This window comes from Hemiscyllium ocellatum, chromosome 28 (genome assembly GCF_020745735.1).
Source record: "Hemiscyllium ocellatum isolate sHemOce1 chromosome 28, sHemOce1.pat.X.cur, whole genome shotgun sequence".
Taxonomy (NCBI): Eukaryota; Metazoa; Chordata; class Chondrichthyes; order Orectolobiformes; family Hemiscylliidae; genus Hemiscyllium; species Hemiscyllium ocellatum.
Window position 1 is genome coordinate 45,361,429 of NC_083428.1, and position 18,852 is coordinate 45,380,280.

The window sequence follows — 18,852 nt, forward strand, 5'->3', positions numbered from 1 at the left end:
GACAAGGAGGAAGTGAGGTCTGCAGATGCTGGAGATCAGAGCTGAAAATGTGTTGCTGGAAAAGCGCAGCAGGTCAGGCAGCATCCAAGGTAGTCGAGGACCCGGGGAGGGGAGGGGTGTTACATGTCTCTGATCCTTGAGTAAAAACAATGTGAGTCACGTTCCCAGCCAAGAGATGGATTGTGATTTGTTTGTTCCTGAGAGTGATTTGAACCTGTCTGTGAACATAGTCAGTCAGTCTCATTGACTCAGTCACAGTCAGCAGAAGTGTTCTGATTGAAGATGGGCATCCCAGAGCCAGCACCACAACAGAATTGAACAGACTATTCAAGTGACAGGCACACACACACACACACACACACACACACACACACACACACACACACACGAAGTAAAGGAGTTGACCCCGACCGAGTGCTGCTGGCTGGCACGTTCCAAGATCCAGGACTATGTGCTATAGCTCAGGGCAGCTGCTGCCGAGACCTCGTGGGGAAAGACCACTGTCTGAGGTCTTCCTGCTGAAGGTAAGTGGGGGTCCATTCAGTTATCAGGCCTGCCTAGTGCCTCAGATATACGTAAATATTAGTATTGTATGTGTAATGTCTTTAGTTTCTTTGGATAGAGTCAAAGTCCAGTGTTCTGCTTCTTTACTTGATGTGCAACTGTACAGAACCGAACTGTTTTTGTGACAGTACAAAGTGATTTGTATAACTTATTTTTACAATGAATGAAGTATATTTTTGAAATAAAAATACATAACATGGAACATGCTCCTTTGATAAGACCAGGAGCATTAGAGACATAGCTGATAGATTTTGACTCTGTGTTGGGGAGAGGTGTACAGGAGGTGGGTTTGTCTGGGGGCAGTCAGGGACCATTATAAAAAGGTTAGAGTTTTTCTACAGCTGTTTATTCAATGTTTTATTGCTCACAGGCGGATGTCTCTCATCTCCTTCTCATTTATTCACAGATTGACAGGTTTCCAACTTATCAAATTGGATCAGAATGCTTCAGGACACTGCTCCACGTGGTCACTCTCTGAGTCAGTAATGCCCAGGCGGTCACTCTCGAGGTCAGTAATGCCCAGGTGGTCACTCTCTGGATCAGTAATGCCCAGGTGGTCACTCTCTGGTCAGTAATGCCTCTGTGGTCAGTTTCAGTCCCTGCACGACTCGGTCTTTGTACGACATTGGACCTTCCCGGGATCAGACCTTGGTCTGACTGGAATAGAACAGCATCCCACCCTCAAACACACTCCACCCTCAGATTCACTCCACCCTCAGACTTACTCCACCCTCAGACAAAGTCCAACCTCAGACTCACTCCAGCTATAGAACATAGAACACCCCTCCCTCAGACACCCCTCCCTTAGACACCTTTCCCTCAGCCACATCTCTCTCAAACATTGCTCCCTCAGACACCCCTCCCTCAGACACACCTCCCTCAGACACCTCACCCTCAGACACCCGTCCCTCAGCCACCTCTCCCTCAGACACCTCTCCCTCAGACTCCCCTCCCTCAGACTCCCCTCCCTCAGACACTCCTCCCTCAGATACCTCTCCCTTAGACACCCTTCTCTCAGACACCTCTCCCTCAGAGAGCATTCCCTCATCCACATCTCCCTCAAACTTTGCTCCCTCAGACTCCCCTCCCTCAGACACTGCTCCCTCAGACACACGTCCCTCAGACACCTGTACCTCAAACATTGCTCCCTCAGACTCCCCTCCCTCAGACACCTGTCCCTCAGACACTGCTCCCTCAGACTCCCTTCCCTCAGACTCCCCTCCCTCAGACTCCCCTCCCTCAGACAGAGCTCCCTCAGACTCCCCTCCCTCAGACCCCAGTCCCTCAGACACTGCTCCCTCAGACTCCCCTCCCTCAGACTCCCCTCCCTAAGACCCCTGTCCCTCAGACACTGTGGCTTGTCCTCACACTGACCAGTGTTCCCATTTGGAAGGAAATCAGGGATTAACAATGGGAAGTTCCTGAATAAGCAGCTGCTGAAATATTATGAATCATTAACTATTATTAATTGTGAATCATTAATTATTATAATTCCAGCTGTGGAACTAATGATATTCCATGATCTTTAATTTCGATTATTTTCCAAAATCAGTCTTAAAAATAACAATTGATCACTTATCGATTGTTTGTGGGTGAGAATTTCAACCTTCTTCCCTGTTTTTTATGGGAATATGGTTGGAATTCACCTCCTGGAAGGTTGGGCTGTTACGTTCTTCCAGACTGAAGCTCCCTAACCGCTGGAAATATACTCCCGTGTTACCCTGAAATCCTTGACCAAACTGTGCTTTGACTTGTAAACTCCGGGAACTATATCCTTGGATTGATTATGACAGACTAGAACAATATCGAGTGTATTCCCTCCTACGCCAACGTACTCTTCCCAAGCTATGGTACCTCGGAGTGTTGGCAGTACTTCAGCTCTGGTGTACCTGGGCCTCTGTGCAGGATGATTGATCTTGTTGGATTGTCCTATGCACAATGTGTCTTCCCACATCTTCCATGTTACATCCCACAACACCTTCCTCCTCTGTTTGGTTCGATGGTGTGATCCCGGAAAACATGACCCACTTCCTCCACCTTGGGAAACGGAGTTGGTGGAATTCGTCATTGCCACCTCCAATGGCTGACTGAGGGAAAGGGCACTGAAGACCCAGGACCTCAAACCCATGACCCCATCCTCCCATAAACGTCAGAGATTGGGACGAACTATCACTGGAGCGGCCAAAGTCCCATGGTTGCTGCCTTGTTGTGTCAACAAAGATGGTCCAAAAGATGCTCTCCCACGCCAATCACACAAAACTAGCTCTATGTGTCAGGCACATGCCCAAAGACAGACTCCTGGAGCAACACCCCCAGCAGAAAGGCTTTGGGGATGTCCTCAAAGTATTCATGAAGAGGTCCGACATGCCACTGATTCCCGTTGGCCTGTGGTTGATCAGAACGGGGAAGGTTTCATTCCAGAAGGCATTGAGAGGCTTTGTGGGAAATGTGCAGAGGCAAGGCAGAACCACCAGGGGGAGTGTACAAACCTCTGAGCATCCCGTCCAAATAGTAACTATCCCAGGATGGACAAAGTTAAAAAACACACAACACCAGGTTATAGTCCACACTAGCTTTCGGAGTGACATCTCCAATTAAACCTGTTGGACTATAACCTGGTGTTGTGCGATTTTTAACTGTGTACATCCCAGTCCAACACCGGCATCTCCAAATCATCACTCCTGAAGTACTGCCTGAGACAGAAAATGACCACACTCAAAATCAACTTAATCGATTGCAAAGTGTTTGGGGTGGACGACTTGAGGAGGTGAGAGGCGCTATATCCACTACAATTGCATTCATTAATCTGTTGTTCATTTGTTAATTGATGGTTGTGGTCAGATCTACAGATATGATCGTCAGTCTGGGCGCGCAGGGGATAGAGGGGTCAAAGCAACTTGAGCAAAAGCCAGTTGCTGCTTGTGACAGGGGTGTGCAATCCCAAAGTGCTGACAGCGGGAGCCATGGATAAGGAGAGCCAGCAGCAGACCCACCTTCAACCACTCGACAAAGTGGGCTATGTCACGGCCAACCAGCTTGGTGTTGCCAGCGGCAACCGGGTAGTGTTGGTGAGCCCGGGTCAGCCAATCGACCACGATGACATTGGAGTCTGCCTCCCTCTCGTATAAGGCAAGGACCAGCTTGGGAATCCAACCCTCAAACATTCCCGTCACCTAGAGAGCACAAGAAAAAGACATAACAATACTGGTGGCATTACTGGCGCGCTCCGACACACTCTACAAACCGGCTTGGGAGGAATGGCACAGGGGACAGGCCAGCACAGAACAAAATGGGCTAGCCCAACAGGGAGAAATGTTCACATTGGGGTTCGGTGGGGTGTGTTAGATTAGATTACTTACAATGTGGAAACAGACCCTTCGGCCCAACAAGTCCACACCAACCCTCTGAAGAGCAACCCACCCAGACCCAGTCCCCTTCACCTAATACTACAGACAATTTAGCATGGCCAATTCACCTGACCTGCACATGCTTGGACTGTGGGAGGAAACCGGAGGAAGCCCAGACAGACACAGGGAGAATGTGCAAACTCCACACAGTCAGTTGCCTGAGGCTGGAATTGAACTCGGGTCCCTGGTGCTGTGAGGCAGCAGTGCTAACCACTGTGCCACCGTGCCTTGTATTTGAGGAGCGTGTGTTTGAGGGGAATGTGCTTGAGAGGAATGTGTTTGAGGGAGTGTGTTTGAGTGGATTGCATTTGAGGGGAGTGCATTTGAGGGAGTGTGTTTGAGAGAGTGTGTTTGAGGGGAATGTATTGAGCATGTTGTGTTTGAGGAGAGTGTATTTGAGGGATTGTGTTTGAGGGGCGTGTGTCTGAGGGTGTATGTTTGAGTGGATTGCATTTGAGGGGAGTGCGTTTGAGGGAGTGTGTTTGAATGGATTGCATTTGAGGGGAGTGCGTTTGAGGGAGTGCGTTTGAGGAGAATGTGTTTGTGTGGATTGTGTTTAAGGGGAATGTGTTTGAGGGGAGCATGTTTGAGGGGAGTGTGAGGAGGGGGTGGTTGAGTGTGTGTTTGAAGGGAGTGTGTTTGAGTGGATTGTATTTGGGGGGATTGTGTTTGAGGAGAGTGTGTTTGAGTGGATAGGGTTTGAGCGGATAATGTTTGGGGGGGTGTTTGAGGGGGGGCGTGTTTGAGTGGATAGTGTTCGAGAGGAATGTGTTTGAGGGGAGTGCGTTTGAGGGGAATGTCGATAACGGATTGTGAGAAGTATTTGAGGACAGTGTTGAAATTGGATTGTTTTGTGAGTAATTGAGGATCTTTGCCCCCTAAGTTCCAGTTAATGCTGTGGTTTAATGAGGTGAGATTTGTTATGAATGTGTATGTGTTTAATGTGTGACTGACATGAACAAGTCCAGTTTCTGAAGGCACTGACAGAATGCTGCGTGGGGTTTTCAGGACGTCTGTGACCGAACATACCGTCCATCCGTGTATGACCAAGAAGGTCCTTGCGGTTTGGTTGAAGTCGCACTGACTGACGGTTTCCAGCCGGCCAGGAATCAAGTAGCAAGAATCCTCTTCAGGATCCAAAACCGTTCGAAGGGAGAACTTTGTCTGGACGGTGCTGTAGTCCTTTTCAGGTAGAGGACCTGTCGGGAGTTGAGAATAATTCTTCATAAATACACTCGCAGGGATTTGAAAAGGTGACGGGATAAATTCAGGGCAAGTAAACAAGTAAATAAGGATGGGTGTACGAGCCAAGATGGTTTCACTGAATAAAGGAGTTGGGATACTTGGAGAAGTGATGATGAAATTGATTTTTCAATGTTAAAACTCATAATGGTAGAGACAGAGGGTGTGGCTAGACATGGGTGAATGTGGCAAGGCATTTGGGTAATTGGAGAGATGGTTGGGAATGGCTGAATGGGACTAGCAATGGTCTGCATTTCAGTGGATGGTGTATTTGGTTGTGTTGTGGTGGTAATATCACTGGGCCAGGAACCCAGGATCCCAGGCTACTGCTCTCGCATCTGGCTTTCAATCCCACCCTGGCAAAATGAGAATTCAATTACAAATATCTGGAATTAAAAGCCAGTCTAATGACAACTGTACAATCGCCTTGCGTTCTTACAGAAACAGAAGCCCATCTCCTTCACTAAGGTCCTTTAAAGGAGGAGACCTGCTGTCTGGGCCTGTACGTGACTCCAGACTCCAGACCATTGACAATATGGCTGACTCTGAACTCCCCTCTGAAATGGCTCCAGCAATCCACACAGTTGCTGAGTAATTGAGTTTTGAGAAGATTTGTAGCTCAGGTTGAGATCCTGGAGGTAGGTTTGCTCGCTGAGCTGGAAGGTTTGTTTTCAGAATGGCTGTGGAATTACAACGAACAATAACTGACTCCACCGCATATTCCCACCTCCCACGACTGGATGAAGAAATCCAGCCCAGGCACGTATGTGGCTGAGGAAAGCAATTAATAATAAATTGTAAGAAAGTGTTCTCCAAAACCACAATATCGACTTCCAGGTTTTGAAAAATTTTATATCTTATTGGAGGCAAACTCCTGCCACACAAGATTCTGATTTCTACAGAACCTCCTGTGTTTGATCTGGTCTGGTGTGAAGGCAGATGGTTAAACATGGAAGAACCTATCTGACTTGTCACATAAGTCTCTCTCTTCAGCTGCCCAGATCTGATCATGGCTAGTGAATTCCAGGAGCTGAAAATGTGTTGCTGGAAAAGCGCAGCAGGTCAGGCAGCATCCAAGGAACAGGAGAAGGGCTTTTGCCCGAAACGTCAAATTTCCTGTTCCTTGGATGCGCTTTTCCAGCAACACATTTTCAACTCTGATCTCCAGCATCTGCAGACCTCACTTTCTCCTAGTGAATTCCAGGAGGCTGATACACAATGATTGGATTATAAAATACCTTTCATAGCCAGAACCCCACTGTCCACGTGATAACGCATAATAGCTTCACTTCACCCAGCTGAGCACCTGTATAGGTTGCTAATGGGTAGCAGACAGCCCTTACACACACCCTTCGGTTGTTCCTGGTGAAGCTTTGCAGATGGTAGCAATGAGATTAGAGAGTAGAAAGTACTGTAATGTAAAGCTATCCCCATTTTTGACCGTGATCCACAGCACTGTGATACGTGGTCTCCGGCTGGAAAATTCAGTAAAGAGAAAGTATGTTTCACAACACACCAACTGCTAACCTGAAGCATAAAACAGAACTGAAAGTGATATTGAAAACTGGTTTACTAATCCAAGTAACAAATCTTTTCATTCACAAAGTAAAGTTGCTGTGAATTGTCTGGGTCTGCTCAAAGGATTTCCAAACAACTTACAGTCATAGAGTCATAAAAACAGACTCTTCACTCCATGCCGACCAGATATCCGAACCTGATCTAGTTCCACCTGCCAGCACTTGGCCCATATCCCTCCAAACCCTTTCTATTCATATACCCATCCAGATGCCTTTTAAATGCTGTAACTGAACCAGCCTCCACCACTTCCTCTGGCAGCTCATTCCATACACGTACCACCTCTGCATGAAAATGTTGCCCCTTAGGTCTCTTTTATATCTTTCCCCTTTCACCTTAAACCTATGCCCTCTAGTTCTGGACTCCCCCACCCCAGGCAAAAGACCTTGTCGATTTACCCTATTGTGGTATTATAAAACTCACCCCCTCAGCCTCTGACGCTCCAGGGAGAACAGCCCCAGCCTATCCATAGCTAAACGCTGCAATTCAAACAATGTTGTTCCATTCTGGAGAAGCTACAGTGTTTTTAAACTCCCAAGGTTCTCACCTCAAAAACTGCGGAAACTCCAAACTACTTGAATTGAGCATTTTAGCATTCACTGTTAATACTGGGAGTGGTCACCCACAACCAGCTTTCTTGGACTCTTCATGTGGACGCACTGGTTACAAAGGCCCAATAACATCTCTTCAACATTTGGCGTGACGGTGAATACCCTCGCCAATGTTTATAGGTGCGCCATCGAGAGCATTCTGTCTGGATGTATCATTACCTGGTATGGCAACTGTACCATTCAAGATCGGAGACGGTTACAGAGAGTGGGGAACGCAGCCCGGACAATCACAAAGGCAACCTCCCATCGATAGGATCCATCTCCCAGGCCCGCTGTCAAGGAAAGGCCGCCAGCATTCTCAAAGATCCACCCCACCCTGGCAATGTGTTTCTACAACCTCTACCATCGGGGAGAAGGTACAGAAGCCTGAACACACACACACACACACACACACACACACACACACACACCAGTTTTGTAACAGTTTCTCCCCCAGTGTTGTTAGAATACTGAGTGGACTCTCAAACTCTTAACATTCATCTGCACCTGTGTTTTTGTTTTTATCACTATTTATGTATTATTTACTGTCTCTGCTACCTAACTCTGGGATCTGCCTGTATTGCTCACAAAACAAAGCTTTTCACGGCCTCGGTATACATGAGAATAAATTCAGTTCAATTCAGCTTGAACTAAATAGGATGATGCAAAGGTAGGATTGGCCATTTGAGATGGCAGTTTGCAACATCGATATTATAGTAGTTTATTTAACCATGGATCATAATATCAAGCAATACAAGCAATTATTTCAGATTAAACATATTTTTATTGGGGCTGCACCTCCAGAGAGAAGGTTTGTTCAGACTGTGCTCTCTGCCCTTTACTCGATCCTCGGTGATAATTAAACTCCGTACTGGAGCCCTTATCTTGTACAGTGTGCTTTTGTGTGGCACTTCAGTGAATGCCTTTTGAAATGGAAATCTGATTGCCCTTTCGCAGTGCTATTCGGTAAATCTTAAACAACACAGGGAGATTTATAAAACTAAAATTCCCTTTTCATAAAAGCATGTTAACTCCGCCTCATTGCACGAGGATTTTCTAAGTGGCACTTGTTTTTTTTCCCTAGGTTTGACGAACGTTTGTTAAGGTCAGCTATCACACTACACCAGGTTATAGTCCAATACGTTCATTTGAAATCACATGGTTTCGGAACACTGCCCCTTTCTCAGGAGATGGAGGAGCGGCGCTCTGAAAGCTTGTGATTTCAAATAAACCTGTTGGACATAACCCCTGATGAAGGGCTTATGCCCGAAACGTTGAATTTCCTATTCCTTGGATGCTGCCTAACCTGCTGTGCTTTAACCAGCAACACAGTTTCAGCTCTGTTGGACTATAACCTGGTGTAGTGTGATTTCTGACCCTGTCCACCCCAGCACCTCCCCATCATAGCTTTTTTAGGTGTGAAACAGTTTTGCACTATTCAGTTGGTGTGACTGTTGTTTAGGGTAAAAAGTGAGGTCTGCAGATCAGAGCTGAAAATGTGTTGCTGGTTAAAGCACAGCAGGCCAGGCAGCATCCAAGGAACAGGAAATTCGACGTTTCGGGCCAGAGCCCTTCATCGTGACTGTTGTTTAGATTAGATTACTTACAGTGTGGAAACAGGCCCGCCGGCCCAACAAGTCCGCACCAACCCGCAACCCACCCAGACCCCTACATTTACCCCTTATCTAACACTAGGGCAATTTAGCATGGCCAATTCACCCTGACCTGTAGGAGGAAACCGGAGCACCCGGAGGAAACCCACACAGACACGGGGAGAACGTGCAAACTCCACACAGTCAGTCGCCTGAGGCGGGAATTGAACCCGGGTCTCTGGCGCTGTGAGGCAGCAGTGCTAACCACTGTGCCACCGTGCCGCCCACTGTTGTGAAACTCCATATTTCATAGAGTCCCTACAGTGTGGAAACAGGCCCTTCAGCCCAACAAATCCACATCAACCCTCTGAAGAGTGACCCACCAAGACCCATTCCCCAATTCTCCTATATTCACCTCTGACTCAAACACCTAACCTACACATCCCTGAACACTACGAGCAATTTCCCACGGCCAATTCACCCTGACCTGTGCATCTTTGGATTGTGGGAGGAAACTGGAGCACCCAGAGGAAATCCACGCAGACACGGGGAGAATGTGCAAACTCCACACAGTCACCCGAGGCTAGAATCAAACCTGGGTCCCTGGTGCAGTGAGGCAGCAGTGCTAACCACTGAGCCACAGTACTGCCCATGCCATGTTTGTGTCTGTATTACTGTCATTGACAGTTAGAAAGGTGATTGCTCAACAATTTAGAGCTTCTCCTATCGGGTATAACTGTATTTCAGGAGAAAGTGAGGTCTGCAGATGCTGGAGATCAGAGCTGAAAATGTGTTGCTGGAAAAGCGCAGCAGGTCAGGCAGCATCCAAGGAACAGGAGAATCGATGTTTCGGGCATGAGCCCTTCATCAGGAATCTTTAGGAGGTTTATGCCCGAAATGTCGATTCTCCTGCTCCTTGGATGCTGCCTGACCTGCTGCGCTTTTCCAGCAACACATTTTCAGCTATAACTGTAATTCAGTTTGTTTAGAAATGTAAAGGTGTTGCAGTTTACAGTTATATTTGTGGTTTACAGCTTCAGGTGTGAGTGTATCCAAGTTTAGAATGATTGTAGTTTACTACAGCTGAAGCATAAATGTATTACATTTTGATTTATGACATTATTTGGAACTTTTGTGGATTAAAAGTCATTTGGATGGGTATATGAATAGGAAAGGTCTGGGGGGGTATGGGCCGGGTGCTGGCAGGTGGGACTAGATTGGGTTGGGATATCTGGTCAGCATGGACGGGTTGGACTGAAGGGTCTGTTTCTGTGCTGTACATCTCCATGACTCTATGTGTTAGCACAACAGATCACAGTTTTGAGGTTGCGATGCAATTGTTTTGACTTAGAGTCACAGAGATGTACAGCACGGAAACAAACCATTCGGTCCAACCCGCCCATGTTGACCAGATTTCCTAAATAAATCTAGTTCCATTTGCCAGCACCCGGCCCATATCCCGCCAAACCCTTCCTATTCATATACCCATCCAAATGCCTCTGGCAGCTCAGTCTATACACATACCACTCTCAGTGTGAAAAAGTTGCCCCTCAGGTCTCTTTTATATCTTTCCCCTCTCACCCTAAACCTCTAGTTCTAGACGCCCCCACCCAGAGCAGAGACCTTGTCTATTTACCCGACTGATGTCCTTCATGGTTTTATAAACCTCTATAAAGTCACCCCTCAGCCTCCGACACTCCAGGGAAAACAACCCCCCAGCCTGTTCAGCCTCTCTCTGTAGCTCAGATCCTCCGACCCTGGCAACATCTTTGTAAATCCTTTCTGAACCCTTTCAAGTTTTATAACGTCTTTCCGATAGGAAGGAGACCAGAATAGCACGCAATATTCCAACAGTGGTCTAACCAATGTCCTGTACAGATTAGATTCCTTACAGTGTGGAAACAGCCCTTCGGCCCAACAAGTCCACACCGACCAACGGAAGCGCAACCCACCCATACCCCTACATTTACCCCTTGCCTAACACTACGGGCAATTTAGCATGGCCAATTCACCTAACCTGCACATTTTTGGACTGTGGGAGGAAACCCACACAGACACGGGGAGAATGTGCAAACTCCACACAGTCAGTTGCCTGAGTCAGGAAACTGCAACATGACCTCCCAACTCCTGGACTTGGATGCTTATGTGACTATATTACAGTTTAGACATTTGTGACAGATTGCAACTTACAACTGATCTGACTTATTGAAGTTAATTTGTATTAAAATTTACAACTGGACAAGTGACTGTATTGCGGATGCTATGCAATGATTGTTAAAGTTTGATATGTATGACAGTGTGTATTTTGTTATGGTGTTGTACACAGTTGGACGTGTGTCTGTGTGTGCGTGTCTGTGTGTGTGTGTCTGTGTGTGGGTCTATGTCTGTGTATGTGTGTGTATGTGTGTCTGTGTCTGTCTGTATGTGTGTGCCTGTGTGTGTGCGTCTGGGTGTGTGTATCTGTGTGTGTGTCTGTGTCTGTGTGTGTGTCTGCGTGTGTGTATCTGTGTGTGTCTGTGTGTGTGTCTGTATGTGTGTCTGTGTGTGTCTGGGTGTGTGTGTATGTGTGTGTCTGGGTGTGTGTCTGGGTGTGTGTGTATGTGTGTGTCTGTGTGTGTGTCTGTGTCTGTGTGTGTGTCTGGGTGTGTGTGTGTGTCTGTGTGTCTGTGTGTGTGTCTGGGTGGGTGTGTGTGTGTGTCTATGTGTCTGGGTGTGTGTGTGTCTGTGTGTGTGTCTGTGTCTGTGTGTGTGTGTCTGTGTGTCTGGGTGGGTGGGGTGTGTGTGTCTGGGTGTGTGTGTGTCTGTGTATGTGTGTCTGTGTGTCTGGGTGTGTGTGTGTCTGTGTGTGTCTGTGTGTGTGTCTGGGTGGGGGTGTGTGTGTGTCTGGGTGTGTGTGTCTGTGTCTGGGTGTGTGTGTCTGTGTGTGTGTGTGTGTGTCTGGGTGTGTGTGTGTCTGTGTATGTGTGTGTGTGTGTGTCTGGGTGTGTGTGTGTCTGGGTGTGTGTGTGTGTGTGTGTGTGAGCCGCTGGGGTGTGAATCTCGGGGGTGAAGCTCCTGTCAGTGCCGGAGTTGCCGCTGGGTTGAGGGAGGGAGGAGGTTACACAGCTCAGCTCTCCATGGTCTGAGGTTACTCTCGGTCAGCACCAGCCCCTGACATTGTCAGCACCTCTGTGTTGATAAGGAGAGCGGTGAAAACACACAGAGACACTGCAGACAACACACGGTGATCTTTTGTAACTCCTCTCATCTCAGAGTAAGCTTCCTTCCCGCGGTGGGTGAGCTCTGGATGAAGGGACGGTGTGAGTCTGGTGAATGATACACTGAGCCCGGAATCACGGTGTTACCTGTGGGACTGGAGGGCTGATCCGCTGACAATCCGGTGAACACGGGCAGGAAGATACAAACCCAGGCAAAGTCACCTGCCCCTGCCATGTCTCGCCGCCTTTTCACTGCGGGGTGATACTGTCGGTCAGAGCTCCCTGAGTGAGCGACTCCAGCCCGAGAGATCTGCTCCCGGCTCCAGCGCAGCTGTCCCCTGTCTTTACCCAGGGGGGGTCTCTCCTCCTCTACCTCTCCCTGTCTCTGTGTGTCTGTCTGTGTCTCTCACTATGTCTCTCTCAGCCTGTCCCCGTGTCTCTGTTTCTGTGGTTTACCTCTGTCTCTCTCTCTCTGTGTCTCTGTCTCTCTGTGTGTTTGAATCTCTCTCTCTGTCTCTACTTTTCTGCTTCTTGCTGTGTGTTTCTCTCCCTGTCCCTGTGTGTGTCTGTGTGTGTGTCTGTTTCTCTCCCTCCCTGTCCTGCCCCTGTCTGTCTCTCTCCCTGTACCTGTGTGTGTGTGTCTGTCTCTCTCCCTGTCTGTCCTGCCCCTGTCTGTCTCTCCCCTCACTGTGTGTCTGTAACTCTCTCTCTGTTTCTGTCACTCTTGGATTTTCCTTCCCCGCGTCCTAGCCGCCCTGGTGTGGTATGCTAATCGCTGCCGATCTATTGGTTATCCCTTGACCCCAGGATAGAGGCTTTTCCCTTGGAAAGTTTATTTTTTCCCTCTGGCAGGTTTCCAGCCTGCTCCGAGCTGCTAATATATAACTGCCAACAGGCCGCCTCCTGCATTCATTCATTCATTCATTCAACGTTCCCAACATGTTCTGGTGCTGTGTGAACAGGAGACCTTGTGACAGAATGAGGTAACTCCTTCACACACACACCCCCAACACACACACACACACCTCCAACACACACACATACACACACCCCCAACACACACACACACCCAACACACACACCCCCAACACACACACCCCCAACACACACACACACACATATACACACACCCCTAACACACACACACCCAACACACACACCCCCAACACACACACACCTCCAACACACACACACACACATATACACACACCCCCAACACACACACACACCCCCAACACACACACACACACCCAACACACACACACACCCCCAACACACACACACCCCCAACACACACACACACACCCCTCCAACACACACACGCACCCCCAACACACACACCCCCAACACACACACACCCAACACACACACACACATATACACACACCCCCAACACACACACACCCAACACACACACACACCCCCAACATACACACACATATACACACACCCCCAACACACACACACACCACCAACACACACACACCCCCAACACACACACCCCAACACACACACACACCCAACACACACACACATATACACACACACACCCCCAACACACACACACATATACACACACTCTAACACACACACCCCCAACACACACACACATACACAAACACACTCTAACACACACACACATATACACAAACACACTCCAACACACACACACCCCCAACACACACACACACCCAACACACACACACCCCCAACACACACACACACACCCAACACATACACACCCCAACACACACACACCCAACACACACACTCACCCCCAACACACACACACACCCCCAACACACACACACACCCAACACACACAAACACCCCAACACACACACACACTCTCTAACACACACCCCCAACACACAAACCCAACACACACTCACCCAACACACACACACCCCAACACACACACACTCTCTAACACACACACCCCCAACACACTCACACACCCCCAACACACACACACACCCCAACACACACCCACACCCACAGATACCCCAACACACACACACACCCGACACACTCACACACCCCAACACACATACACCCCCAACACACACACACCGCCAACACACACACACACCCCAACACACACCCACACCCACACATACCCCAACACACACACACACCCAACACACTCACACACCCCAACACACATACACCCCCAACACACACACACCGCCAACACACACACACACCCCAACATCCACACACACCCACACATACCCCAACACACACACACCCAACACACACACCTCAACACACACACACCCCAACACACACACCTCAACACACACACACTCCAACACACACACCCCAATACACACACACCCCACACACACACCCCAACACACACACCTCAACACACACATTCCAACACACACACACCCCAACACACACACACACCCAACACATACACACACCCCCAACACACACACACGCATATACACACACACTCTAACACACACACCCCCAACACACACACACACCCAACACACACACTCACCCCCAACACACACACCCCCAACACACACACACCCAACACACACACACCCAACACACACACACACACCCAACACACACACACCCCCAACACACACACTCACCCCCAACACACACACACCCAACACACACACACCCCAACACACACACACCCAACACACACACACCCCAACACACACACACACACCCAACACACACACACCTCAACGCACACACACACTCCAACACACACACCCCAACACATACACACCCAACACACACACACCCCAACACACACACACCCAACACACACACACCCCCAACACACACACACACCCAACACACACACTCACCCCCAACACACACACACACCCCAACACGCACACACACTCTCTAACACACACACCCCCAACACACACACCCCCAACACACTCACACACCCCCAACACACACACACACCCCAACACACACCCACACCCACACATACCCCAACACACACACACACCCAACACACACACACACCCCAACACACATACACCCCCAACACACACACACTGCCAACACACACACACACCCCAACATCCACACACACCCACACATACCCCAACACACATACACACCCAACACACACACACACCTCAACACACACACACACTCCAACACACACACCCCAACACATACACACCCAACACACACACACCCCAACACACACACACACCCAACACACACACCCCCAACACACACACACCCAACACACACACTCACCCCCAACACACACACACACCCAACACACACACACCCCAACACACACACACACTCTCTAACACACACACCCCCAACACACACACCCCCAACACACTCACACACCCCCAACACACACTCACACCCCAACACACACCCACACCCACACATACCCCAACACACACACACACACCCAACACACACACACACCCCAACACACATACACCCCCAACACACACACACCGCCAACACACACACACACACCCCAACATCCACACACACCCACACATACCCCAACACACATACACACCCAATACACACACACCCAACACACACACACACCCAACACACACACCAACACACACAAATCCCAACACACTCACACCCCAACGCACACACACACCCAAAACACACACACCCAATACCCACACACCCAACACACACACACACACACCCCAACACACACACACACCCAACACACACTCACAGAGGGAACCTGGGCACAATATACAGTACAGCCCCGTCTTCACATTTATTGCTGTCCTGCTCCCATCGCTGCTTATCAGTGTGTCACAGGGAGCAGCATTTGATTGGTATTCCCTTTAAGTAAAAAATGAGGTCTGCAGATGCTGGAGATCACAGCTGAAAATGTGTTGCTGGTCAAAGCACAGCAGGCCAGGCAGCATCTCAGGAATAAGGAATTCGACGTTTCGAGCATAAGATGAAGGGCTTATGCTCGAAACGTCGAATTCCTTATTCCTGAGATGCTGCCTGGCCTGCTGTGCTTTGACCAGCAACACATTTTCAGCTGGTATTCCCTTTAAGCCCATTACACCAGTGTTGTCAGTTAAGAACAATCCCAGATGTCACATCCAAGGCCAGCATCAGAGAGAAGATGTCAGTGTCCGTCACACAATCTCCTATCCCTTGTGCAAATTAGTACCAGAGCTCACTTCCTCCTTCCAGCTGTTATAGTCCCTGCAGTGTCTGCTTTTCGATCAGACCAGCATGTGGCTGATTCCATTAAATTCGAACCATGAATTCCACATTCATTTCTATTCCCAAGTTCCAAATTCGAGGGAATGTTAGCTCTGTTTTCCTTTTCCACTGTCGCTGCCAGAGTTTCTCCAGCAATTTCTGTTTTTAATCCTAAGTTCTCCTTGTCAATCAGACAGCTCTCTGTGTGCAATGTTGGTCTCCCTGTTATAGGAAGGATATTATTAAGTTGGAAAGGGTTCGGAAGAGATTGACCAGGATGTTACCAGGACTGGAGGGTTTGAGTTATGGGGTGAGGCGAGACAGGCTCAAACATTTTTCACAGGAGCTTAGGAAGTTGAGAGGTGATCTTATAGAGGTTTATAAAAACACGAGAGGTATAGATAAGGTTAATGGCAGGCGTCCTTTCCCTAGGGGCAGGGCATAACTTGAAAGTGTGAAGAGAAAGATTTTTAAAAATGGCATGAGAGGCATTTTTTTTTACACAGAGAGTAGTTTGTGTGTGGAATGAACTTCCAGAGGAAATGGTGGATGTGGGTATAGTTACAGCATATAGAAGACACTTAGATGAATAGGAAAGATTTGGAGGGATGTGGGTCAAGTGCAGATAGTGGGACTAGTTTAGTTTGGGACTATGATCGGGATAGACTGGTTGGACCGAAGGGTCTGTTTCCCTGCTGTGTGACTCTATGACTCTGTGATTCACTCCCAATGCACCAAATCCCTTCTGATTAGACAACCTGGGACCTTCACGGTGGAACCTTGGCTTCTGGAATGATCTCTCAAAAGGCTGTAGATAAAGATTAAAGCAAGGAGATTCCTTCTGCAGGGAACTAAGGGACAGGCAAAAAATGCTGGGCCCCACAAGTGACACCCACATTCCACACAATGAATAAATAAACAAAATGAAGAGAATGGCAATGGATGTTTTGGGATGTGTTGTCGTCATTCACTTCTCATTTTATAGCTATAAATGTAGCCTTTATTTCTCCAAAATACTTCAATTCTTTGTTCAGGGCTAATTTGGACAACAGAGCAATGGAAGGTAAGTGTTAGAGCACCACCACCTAGTGGGAAGATGTCATTACTCTGTGACATTTTAATGCAGGTAGTTTACATTATACACATGAACAAAGTTGTTCAGAGTAGGAAGCTTTGCACAAACTATGAGATGCAAGTATCTCCAAAGTGGCAAACTCTCTTGAACAAAGACCTGTGAGCACATGCAAAGTTACCCTGGTCCTATTTCAACTCAATAGAATCAGTGACAGCCGTTTGCTGGTCCTCAAGGTCATGCCCTAGCCAATCAGAGTCAGCCTACCTGGTTTAAAATGTAAACAAAGCCTGGTGGTTAACTGTCAATCATCATTAAATGGTGCATTCTCCATGGAAAACCCTCTGCCCATCAGAACCCATTGCCAATCAATCAGCATTTTCCTTTTGTACTGAGTAACTGTTGGTTTTGTCCTTGAGTTGCTGTGCCTTGAGCTATCTCCTAGATACTGAATGGATCTGATCAGGTTAATTCCTGAGTTCAATGTAAAATGAAATATTGATTGGAAAGTATACACTCTTTAACAAGTCCCACCACACCAAGTATGATTAACGTTTGTAGTGTCAATGGGATAAAACATCTTTAGACACGTTAGAATCCAATTACATGATAAAGACTAAACCTCTTTACAGGTGAATGAGTTAAGATGAGGAAAGTGTATAATACAGGGTGAACAGAGCAGAGCTCCCTATGTATATTCATGTGAATGTAGATCTGTGCCCTATGTTGAAATAAAGTTCATACAAATTCTGAGAACAGAACAGTCCAGTTGAATAATGTGATACACCCAGAGCTAACAGGAACATTTATGTGTTTAGCCCTGAGGACGAGGTGCATTGTATCCCGTATTCCAAAAACTCTGCAGATTATTACAAGCCTCCTGCACATTTCACACATTCCACCCTCATTCAGGTAAGGTCCTGAAGGGGTGCAGCTCTGCAGGTTAGAACATGGCGCCTCAAGGCAGAGCTTCCAACCTGAGATGAAAGCGGGAGAATACATAATTGCCAGAAGTTTCTGTTACAAAGTGAGGTGAGAGCATTGCATGCCTGGGAAGGTAGGGATAGCATAAACATGAATCATTGCATCTTCAGAGCAGAGAGCTGTAGTGAAGGCTGCTGCAGTGTTTGGGAGCCTCCGTAACTATTCCATGTGTATGGTTCTCGTTTTGCCAGCTGACATCAGAGGGAAATGGATCATCCTGGAGGATGAGAGGGTTTAGGGTCTGATGGGCTCCTAAGACCAGGCACAGCTATGTCACTGACTGCCAAATCCAGAACACCCTGGGGTGAATCTCAAACCTCCTGAATCTCTGTTACTCAGGCTCCTGTTAATTGCCTGTCACCCAGAATTTTGCCTCTTCTACAATTCAGCCACTCCCTCACTCTCTGAATGCTCCCCCCC

At 48.1% G+C, this 18,852-nt stretch overlaps 1 protein-coding gene across 1 annotated transcript in view; it reads right to left on the minus strand.

Moving 5' to 3' along the window:
* LOC132829069 (lipoprotein lipase-like) overlaps nucleotides 1-12,958 on the minus strand; it is a 31,695-nt gene extending 18,737 nt beyond the window's left edge. Inside the window, exons 1-3 of the mRNA XM_060846365.1 lie at nucleotides 12,315-12,958; nucleotides 5,001-5,170; nucleotides 3,558-3,737 (exon numbers count right to left, since the gene is read on the minus strand). Of these exons, the coding sequence (XP_060702348.1) occupies nucleotides 3,558-3,737; nucleotides 5,001-5,170; nucleotides 12,315-12,402 (438 nt within the window). The 5' untranslated portion in view covers nucleotides 12,403-12,958. The remainder of the gene's footprint in view (nucleotides 1-3,557; nucleotides 3,738-5,000; nucleotides 5,171-12,314) is intronic.
* Between the last annotated feature and the right edge of the window lie 5,894 nt (nucleotides 12,959-18,852).